Consider the following 10,650-nt stretch of genomic DNA (forward strand, 5'->3'; position numbering starts at 1 on the left):
CCCCCAAAAAAAAGCAGCCACGTTATCCATTGCAGTAAGGCGCCTTCCTAAGAGCGTGCATTTTTCTACATCAAATATTGGAAAATTTAGACTGGATTTTCTGCTCTTCCCCCATGTCAAACTCAGTTCCCTTTTGGCTGCCTGTAAAGAGAAGGGGAGATGAGTGGGGGGTGACACCTGGGCAGGGATGGGCAGCTTTCCTGCAGGCCCTTTGGTGCAGTGCTGCTTTGATTCCTTTATCAGCACAGAGAGCTGCCTGCTAATCCTCTGGAGCCACGAGGGACTGGAGAGGCTGTAAATATACAAGTGTCTGTGTTGTTTTACCAAAACAGTTGCTGCTGCTTTCAAGTCTTTTTCCCTCAATTCCTTGTGTACCTCAGCAGAGCATCTTCTATTGATTCTTTTTATTGACTCTGCTTGTGCAATCAATTAGCAGTTCTAAGCTGTAGCATAAATCTTGAATTTAAAATGAACAAATATTGTTTGCTTGGCGTGTTTTTAATGCTTTCTAGAACGAGTTACACAGCAGGGATGTGTGCTATGTTGTGTATTTCTTGTGTGCTTACCTGCTGCTTTGGAGCCAAGGGCATCACAGCACTGAAGGTTCACCCAGCCACGCTGTGCTGCAGAGGGACAGCTGCCATTGCCACCTCAGTGTCATTGCTTATGAGTCTGTGCTTTTCCTTTGAATCAGGACTCACTGTCACCTTAAAAGCAAACAAACCAATGAAGTTAAAAACAAACGAAATGTGCTTGCATTCAGCTTTGAGAGCACACAAGGCAATGGCCTTTTTTTAGAAGACAGCAGATTCTGTGCTTGAATGGATCTGTGTATCCTTCACCTCCCTCCAAAGGAAGCGTGCCATCTTCCCGTGGCCCAGCTATTATTCAGGTATTTGTGTAGCAGTCTGCAATAAGGGAAGGATTAACTTCTGACCCCAACAGGTGTTGAAGTACTGAAACGTGAAGGTTGGCATGGTTGTAATTTTGATGCGATCCCCGCCGCAGATGGAGTAAGGACCATCTCTACATTTTTGTCTTGCACTGCCAAGCTCAATTTTAATTTTAACACCACTGTTTCAATCTTGAATCCAGCAATGATGATGGAGGCATCTGATGTACTTCAGAATGAAGGAATATTAAATTCTATGGTGCTTGAAACGGTGCTGTGTGAATTGCTCTGATCTCAGGGAAGTGTTGGCTTGTTGAGCTGTGCTCGCGGTGCTGTGAGCCTGCAGGCTCCTGGAGGTGCAGCACTCCTTCCTGAAAGATTGGATCCTGCTGCTTCAAAGCTGGCACTGAAACTTCCATGGCAATTTTTTTTTTTTGGAGGCAGGAACTAGAAATCTTCTCATGTAACATTTATATCTTGTCTCAGGAAGGCAGAAAGGAGCAAAGACAATCTGCAAATTGACTTGCTGAGTTTGAAAACCAGCTGCACTCCTTCTACCAGAAGTGGGTTTCAGCAGTCAGACGTTGGTGCTTGGCTGATAAACTGGCGGTACAGAATTCTGTTGTTGCAAGGGGTGAAGAGGCAGGCAGGCAGATTTGGTGCCTTCTGCAGGGATAATCATGTTTTAAAGACTACTGCCTGAAGAGGAATATGTATTTCCCTGAGAGATGGAAGATCTTTGTGGCTTGCATGGCTTGTAATTAATTCTGTCAATATTGGCTTACTGGTGATTTGTGTCTGAAAGTTTGTAGAATGAATGTGTGTTTTCTTTTCTAACGCAAGCTGGAGATGGGTCGTGCTGCTGGGTCACGTTCAGACAAATGAAGATGAAAGATGCCCTCTAGTCCAGCAGGTGTTACAATCTTGGGAGCAGCTGTCTTGGGAATAGACTTGTCTGATGTCACTGCATTCAGTGTGGGGACTGGCCTTTGCTTCTTCCCCTCCCACTGTCAGGGCAGAGGTGGGAGACAAGTGCAGAAATCAGCAGGAGTGTTCCAGCCACGCTGATCAATACCTTCTCTCTGGTTCTTTTATGCTCTTGTCTTTGTACCTGCTTTCCTCTCTGTAACATCCTTTTTTATATTTTGGTAGCCTTGTTTCCATTATTCCAGTCCTCGTGCATTGGAATAATCAAAGATGCAAAGAAATGCATGGTAGGAAAAGAATAAGAAATGAATGCGTTTGAGAAGCTGGAACTCGGCGGTGCCAGGGCAGCATTGCTTGGAGAGGAGTGCTGTGCCTCAGCTGCTCCGTCTTCATGAGTTGTCTGCATCCCTTCACCCATCTCTCAGTTTAGAAGTAGTGTTTTTATAAGAGATAAGTGTATTCTTAATGAGAAAGGAAAGCAGGAAGGAATCCCAGATGCAGAAGGAGTGGAGTGGTGAAACACTGCTCTGCAGAGAACGATGGAAGTAGTGGTGCTGCGGCTCCCTGGTGGTTTAGAAAGCACAGTTATATCAGAATTGATTCTTGGACTCTGAGCTAAAAATCACTCGGCACACACTCTGTTCTGGTGAATTATGTTCCTTGCTTATGTGGCAGGAAGGACTAAAACAGCGGTGATCTCATTCTGGGAGCAGTGAAGCAGCAGCGGGTGGCATCTCCGTGCTGATGTGCCCATGGCAGAGGCTGGGGGAGAGGCTTGGCTCCTCCTGGGAGCACGTGGGCAGCCTGCAGGCACACCTCGAGACTGGACGTTCTCAGTGAGCCTGGTGCTGACTCCAGGCTCTGATCTGAGCTGGCATTTATCCCATCTGTAGTGTGTCAGGGTATCGTATGGCTTCCCCATTGCGTCTTGTATGTCACATCCTGCACAGTTTTCTGTATATAGGATCGAATCATCTGAGTTGGAAGGGACCTTTAAAGGCCATCTCGTCCACCTCCCCTGCAGTGAACAGAGACACCCACAGCTCCATCAGCTGCTCAGAGCCCTATCCTGCCTGATCTTGAATGTTTCCAGCGAGGAGGAGACCACCACCTCTCTGAGACCCCCTCCCTCACCCTGCTGCCCGCATTGCTTTTGATGCAGCCCAGGACACGGCTGGCTTTCTGGGCTGTGAGGGCACATTGCTGGCTCATGGCCATCCACCAGTACCCCCAGTTTCTTTTCAGCAGGACAGGGTGGTACTTCTGCAGCTCTGAAAGAATGCTCTGAACTGTCTGTTTCATAAGGCACTTTCAGGCATGTGGAGAGAAGTCTTGCCCAGATTGTTTGCTGAATTTAAGTAGAACTGATAGGTTTATGATTCTGGTAGGCGTCTGAGTAAAAATTCAGTAAGCCAGCTGAGAAGTTGAGAACATTTGCAAAGCTACATTTTAAGAGTATCAAATATGCATAATCTCATTAAAAGTGGTCTGTCTTCTTATAACTCCAACAGCTGCTTAGATTGTACCGTGCCCAAAATAATTGAATGGCTGTTCAAGAAGATTTTTAGAAGATTGTAGAACATATTTTAATGGTAGAAAGCTCTGCAAATCTCTAATACAGCATCAAGTCAAAGTTCTTTAGCGTAGTCCCCATTTCTCCTTCTACACAGGAGCAGATACTGCCTCAGAGTTCCAAGACCCCAGCAGTAAATGTGGCTGAGAAGTTGCCTGGAGGAAAGGCTTGCTGCACAAAAGCAACGAGCGTTTGCCCTTGGGTGTGTTTGTGGGTTCTGGGCTGCAAGATTGCATGAGCACAAGAGGAACAGCTTGTTTGGCCAATGCAGCTGTGCCCTGGAGGCCTTGGGGCTCACGTCCAGAGGCTGGACTGCTTGTAGGGGTCTCATGGTGGTGCAGGGCTTTGTGTGCAGAGGTGTTGTGAGTGAGTGCCTGCAGTGGTTGATGTAACAGATGGAGTTGGCGTTAGCAGCCCCAGTGGGACAGGTATCTGAAGAATACATGGGCTTCTTCAGATCTGAATGTGATGCTGAAGCAGCTGGTAGTTAGCTGTGTGGTCTGGAAGAGGTCACTGCCTGAGAATCTTTCTTTGCATGTGTTTCTTTCTAGTATTTACAGGGGATCTTATTCATGAGATATTAAATGTGAACACACAGTAAACTGGTGATTTATGCTGATCCTCTTTGGCTTAAACCACTCATCCTCTTAAAAGCATTTTTACTCTATTCTGTAGGAGAAGAGGGCTTTGCAAGTAGCTCTTTCACTTTTTGGAAAGGGCCTTGTTTGGAGGCTCAAGTGTGAACCCTGTGTCAAAGTTTGAAGGATTTCCTGGGGCCAGCATCAGCTGTAACCCAGTAGAGTGTTGTGGCAAGCCCTAAGCAATGTGATCTAGCCTGAAAATCAGCCCTGCTTTGAACAGAGAGCTGAACTACATGAGAGATCTTTTGGCTGCCATTACCTGATGGTTTCAGTTGCACTTTGGTGTCTATGCCAATACCAGTAATGTCGTTCATTGGAAATATGACTGCAGCAAAGAGGTATCTTTGAATTCCAAGCAACAGAGCACTGAGTGCCACAGCTCCCCCCACTTATGGCCATGGTTGGCCAGCCCATGAACCCAAACACTAACCGTGCCTCCTGCCTGTGTTGGCAGCAGCTGGAAGGAGAACAGCTGACAGAGCTGTGCTCAAGGCACTGCATCCTGATGAGAGCTGAAAGCCAAGCCACCATCCCGAGCTGCCTGTGGGATTCTCTGCTCTGTCTTTGGGTGTGCAAATATTCCCACCTGTGTTAAGTTTCAGTGTTGAAGGGTTTTGTTTTTTTTTAAGTTGGTAATAAAAGGAAGTGTTTGTGCTGTAAAGCCCCGAGCTCCTTGACTAAAGCATCAGAAATGCTGCTCTGTAACACATGTAAGGTTAACAGGCTTTTCTGAGTGATGTGCCAAACAAACTCCAGGCTGATGCTGTAGGTGGGGAAGCCACGAGTTGCTCTGATGCAAGTCAAATTAATGCTTGGCTTCCTTTATCTTCATGCCCATGTTTTCCTTAGATCTCCCTCCTTTAATTGCTCTAATAGCTCCCGTTGATGGAATTCAGGCTACGAAAATGAAAGATCCTGCAGCAGAGAGATCAGTACACAGCCAGGAGATGTCACAGCTTGATTTCTGAATAAACTGTTTTAGCACTGATTTCGGTAACTACCCATTACCTTAAAAAACAGAAACCGAGACATGGAAGGCAGGGCGGTGAGATTCTCCAATCCCTTCTGTTAAATTCAGATTCACTAAATAGAGTGCTTCTACTCCTGGGTGCTGATGTTGTGGTCCTTGGGGATGCTTCTCTTGCTGATGGAGGTGCTGACATCTCTGTGAGTTGGGTTGAAAGCTCCTTAAAACCACCAACCTGCTGCTCCCAGCCTTTGAATTCTTGGTGGCTCTCCTCCTGCTTTGCTAGCTGCACGGATGGGAGGAAAGCTGCGGAAAACGCCTCCTAGGAGCCCAATTAGAAATAAGGGATGGAACAAAAACTGAGGTAATAATGTGAGGACTGAGCATCCTGCCAGCCAGACACATCGGGCTGCAGCAGCCTCCCCATGGAGCAGCAGCAGCTCTGTCCTTGGGGTGATTAAAAGTAGACTGAACAAATCACAGTAAGTGTGCAGTGAGGAATAAGCTGGCACTTGCAGGGAGACAGACTGGCTGCCCTAATAGGATTTTGCATCCCTCAACATCTTTCTCCTAGTACTGTGTAGTAAAAAACACCCGTGCTTCTCCCAAAAGCCACTTAACAAAGACGTGTCTGAACTTTCAATGCAAAGATTTTCTTATCAATCTGTATTTGATGACATGGGTTAGAGCCAGAATTTTATCAGTTGAATGGAAAACATTTTGCTTTTTAAGAAAGCTTTTGATCAGTCGAGATAGCTGTCCTGCTGCAAGCTCGAATGCTGCCATTGCCCTTGAAAAATGCTGTGCACAGGTGCTGGTGCGGAAATCAGGTGGTGTGAGGTTCCTTCTGCTCCTCCAGAGCCCAGGGAGCATTGCTCAGGAAGGCTCAGAGCTTTTAAGAGTTGGGTCGGGTGCTTCTGATCTGATGCTAGGCTTTATATGCTGCTGCTTGTTTAATTTTTGCCATCAAATTTAACCACTGATTCATATCAATCAGCATTGCTTCTTAAAACAACAAACCAGCCACCACAAAAATAGCAAAGAAAAGAAAAAATGGAAAGGATGTTAATCAGTAAGTTTTCTCTTATCCTGAATGTGGCATACAAATAATATCCAAACCAGCCATCCAAAGGCCTTACCTTACTACAGAAGAGTTCAAAGGTTTGCTTTGCATTTGGGCTTTTTTCTGACTCACTGCTTGTGCATTTCAGCACAACGTCATAACTTGCCTTCTCTGTTTGCAGCTGATGATGCTTGCGGAGGGACGCTGAGGGGACAGAGTGGAATTATCTCAAGCCCACACTTTCCTTTGGAGTATGGCAATAATGCAGACTGCACGTGGACTATTCTCGCTGAACCCGGAGACACCATTGCTCTGGTGTTCATGGATTTTCAGCTGGAAGATGGATATGACGTTTTAGAAGTTGCTGGAACAGAGGGATCTTCGCTCTGGTAGGTTTCTGGTCTTGTTTAATTATTGTCCTTATTGTTGTACACGAGCTGCTAAATTTTCATGGGGTGTTCATAGTGCTGGGTGGTTCCCAGTGATCCCCAGATTTAATTACTGCCTTCTGATGGATCTCTTGTGGATGCCTTTATTTGCTTGGTGAACCTCCTGGTGACCATTGTCTGCTTTAAACCTGCGCTGTAGGACGTCATCGTAGCAATCAAACCTAAGAAACCCTACTCAAACATTGCCACGCTCAGAACAACATTTCTACTTGATTGTTTTCTGATTATTGCTAAATATGCTGCTGACGAGTTGACTTTACTGCTAATGAACCTCTGGCAAATGTTTCTGCAGATCAGTTTGTTCTTCAGCCACGCGGCTGTGCGTGGAATTTCAATAGCTCTTGCATACCATTAAGTTTGGGCAGTGCTTTCAGAAGCACTGCTTTTATGTATAATAAATGCTGCGTGGATTCTTTTCCTCTCGTATACAAGAGCTGCCCAGATGAAGTTGAGAGCTCACAAAGGGGATTTGGCAATATTGCTTCCATTATGCTCAGCCAGGGGCTGCACTCTGGTCGAGTCCCAAACCATGAGCAAAGGAGGGGGGTCAGCTTTAGACCCAACATCCTTGGGTGGGAAAAGCAAAGTTTTAGGTGTTGCCTGGGGTTATCCGTGGGAAGTTAAATTACCATCATTTGTGAGGATTCTCTCACTGCCACAAATAATGTTTATTTAAGCAATCTGTACTTGCCTGATAGCGTGGATCTGAATGTTCTGGATGTATTAATGTGAGGGAACCATTTACCATCCACCAGTTGCTTACAGTTCCCGAGACCCTGTTGAAAATTTGATGTTTTCATGGGGGGAAAAAAAAAACAAACAACTAAACAAAACTGTTTTTATTAGCATGCATTAATATTTCAGGGCCCCATTACATCTTAGCCGTTATGTACTGCAGGGAGGATCAGTCATCTGTAGTGTGTGGTAAAGATGAATGTAAACTAGTTAAGAAACATTATTCAGCCTGGAGGTGTTGCCAGTGCAGCCTCCTGTCTTGTCATATCAGAAATGAAACAATGCCTGTCAGTGGGAACCTGCTGGAAATAATTAATAAACTACCCATAAATACTCCATGGTGGCAATTCAGAAATGGCAAATGAGTCTTTGGAAATTAAACCCTTTAAGTTTCAGTGGTAGAGACATGGGGAGGGCAGAAGACTAAACAGGACGAAATACACAAAATACACCTTGGGGCTTTGGGGCTCATCCTGCATTCCTGCAGCACCATGCGGTGGGGTCATAGGATCATTAAGGCTCAAATCACCTCTAAGATCCAACCATCAGCCCCAGTAGCTGATACGCACCAATCAATTCAAAGGAGCCTCGTTTGCCATTCTCAAAGTCAACTTTTCAGTCCCAGAAGCAGAATTGCAGCGTGTCTTATTTTAAATTTCATTTTTCAAAGCTGGCCTTCACAACTCAGAGCCTGATAATTAAATTCAGATGACTCATTTTCCCTATTTTTTTTAATAATTTTTGCCCACAGGAGGAATAAATAGAGCTCATATCTCCTCTTTAAACATGTTGATACGATTCAGCTTGAAAATAGAGCTAAAAGCCCTTTTTTCCCCCCCCTATGAAGACCTAGTTTTAATTATTGGTAATACTGCAGATAGACTTGCAGCCAGATAACCATTTCATTGAAGAACCTCGCAGCTGAATATTTCATTTCTTCAGCATTATAAATAGTTTTAATCCGGTCCTGAGATGTACGCAAACAAACAAAATTGAATTTCATATAATTCACATTCATTTTTGAGCTGTATATAATGACAGCATTTCTAAGGGAGCTCACTCAGCACATGGAGCTGGCTTTGGGTCCCATTGGAATGGGAACAAATGAAAAAATGTGTATGAAATGGCTTTTGAAATCCGTATTTAAATGTCAGTTACCTCTTGATCAAGATCCGGAAATAGATTGCCTTATTGGACTGGTGTGGTTTAGTTTCTTTTTGTTCTGTTAAACAATTCGTAGTGCTTTTAATTAAAAATTCTACAAAAGCTTTAAAGCTGCCTTTGGTGGGAAATCTCCCCTTCTGTGCTATGATGGTGGAGCTCTCCCAGTTGGAGCAAGCAGTGGGACAGCAGTTGGTGGGAAGGTGGCAGGTTGGCTTTGCTCAGAGTTGCACCCAGCAGCTGCCTCTGCAGTACAAGTTGTTGGGAGCACACGGGGGGTCTTGTGTGGGGCATCTTGGCTCACCTTTCTTGCTCAGAAACCAGCACGCATCACGTTCTGCACAAGGATCCCCGCTGTTGGTTAAGATGTGCGTATGCAGAGGGTCTCACTTGATGGAGAAATTCACCGTGTTGAGGGAATTGGATTTGAATGTCAAAATCTGCCTGCCAGAGCTGATAAGTCATGTTTTCCACTGCCTGCCCTTATCTACAGCTTCAAAGTGAAGGAGCAGAGACACCTCTGCAGCTGCTCCGCTGCTTCCAAAGATCTTTGTTCCGGGGCTCCTTCGTAGACTTGTTTTGTAGCTGCTTTCATGTGTTTCCAGGTTGTGATAGAGAATGTACGCGCTTTGTTTTCAGATGTCATCTGCTTCACAAAATACATTTTAAATGATCTTTGCCTTCTGGGTTTTCCTCCCTCAGTTCTCAGCAGCTGTGCCTCTCTTATGAGAGCACAAACCCATCCACGTGTTCCTCGTCTGCAGTTTTCGTCCTGTGCTTTGAGGGGAAGTCGCAGCTGATACGGGCTCTGTTTGCTGCTGAATTTGCTCTGATTTGAATTGATTTTGGATGTCTGGTGGCAGTGTGTCACGTACTGGGATCAAACTACAGCTCCATTTAATTTGTGTTGTGTGTTAATTCATTGAAGCTGGGGAAGAATCGCATTTTCCATGGTTTCCATAAGCTCAGGCTGTGGAGAGGTCAGTTGTTTTCACACGGATAACTCTCAGGTCAAACCTGATCTTTCCACTTCTCTCTAGAAATGTTTCAGTGCATGAAATATATAGTGAAGAAATTCTTGGGAGTCATCTTCAGGATAGGTTGGTTTGATGAGGGTAACGGTGCTCCTCAGCAAGATAGAGATCACCAACAGCCAGAGCCGTGAAACATTGCAGAAACTGTGCTAAAGATCCCAGAACAGCACAGCTGCAGCCGTGGAGGTGGAAAAAACTATTCAAGTTTAAGTATTATGAAGTGTGTTCTTAGAGCTAGTCCATCGAATTTGTCAAGTTCTATATATTTATATCTTGACATATCTATAATATACGTCTTGACAAATTCAATGGAGTACAAAAATATATACAAGTATGTTTTTTTGCCGTAACCACACAGCTGTGATGCGATAGCTGCAGCGGAGCCCCAGAGGCCTTTGGCCGTTGAATAACAACCTTTCACCTGAAACAGAGAAAATTGACTTCTGTTCCCTTTGGTTGCTTACTGCACACCCGAGCTGTCTTAAAAAATAGATAAGGATACCGTGGCAGGGATCGATAGTGGGTGGAGAAGCAGGGAGCGGGCAGGCTGTGCCAGCCCAGCGTGGGATGGAGCATCCAGAGCTGGGGCTGAGCGGGTAGAAATTGGAATGCTTTCTGCCATAGGAGCAACACAGGAGTCGTGTGGGTTTTCTTCCACTTTGGCATCTGTTTGTGCTTCACATCCAGTGTTTCCCTCTGGGAAATGGTGCTGTTGACAGATCTTGGCACCGCCGCGTCTCGCGCTGCTCGCTGTAAGGCTGGGAATATTGGTTATTAAAAGCTTGATACTTAATGGCTCTGATACTTTGTGTGCTGAGATCTAATCAGAGAACCCGGATGGTGGATGGAAATAATGTGTTTGGGGTTCATGTGGCAACTGTGTTTTGCTTCATCCCTTTGGCGACATTTTGTTTTGTCATGGCGGGTCACGATCTCTTCAGCTCACACCGAGTTTGTTTTTGACAGACTTGGCTGCCGTACAACGTTGGGTGTTTGGATTCTTCCTCTCAGGGACTTCTTTGTAGCTGGATTTATGGCAGCGAGCAGGGAGGTGCCAGGACATCGGTAAATATCAGAGCATTAGTAATAGGCAAGACGCTGTCACAGCAAACTTCTGATGGCCACCATTTTCCAAGTCTCCGGAGAACTGGAGCCATTGCGGTTCACCACCAATGTGTGATTGTTTTGTTTTGTTTTTTTTTTTTTAA

The 10,650-nt window shown here is 45.2% G+C and overlaps 1 protein-coding gene across 1 annotated transcript in view; it reads left to right on the forward strand.

Annotated features, from left to right (window-relative positions):
* The window catches only part of LOC109370929 (CUB and sushi domain-containing protein 2-like), a 53,419-nt gene extending 46,963 nt beyond the window's left edge, over nt 1–6,456 (forward strand). The window contains exon 9 of the mRNA XM_019622728.1: nt 6,245–6,456. Coding sequence (XP_019478273.1) covers nt 6,245–6,456 — 212 coding nt within the window. The remainder of the gene's footprint in view (nt 1–6,244) is intronic.
* The last annotated feature ends 4,194 nt before the right edge of the window (nt 6,457–10,650 follow it).

Source organism: Meleagris gallopavo, chromosome 25 (assembly GCF_000146605.3).
Source record: "Meleagris gallopavo isolate NT-WF06-2002-E0010 breed Aviagen turkey brand Nicholas breeding stock chromosome 25, Turkey_5.1, whole genome shotgun sequence".
NCBI classification, from domain to species: Eukaryota; Metazoa; Chordata; class Aves; order Galliformes; family Phasianidae; genus Meleagris; species Meleagris gallopavo.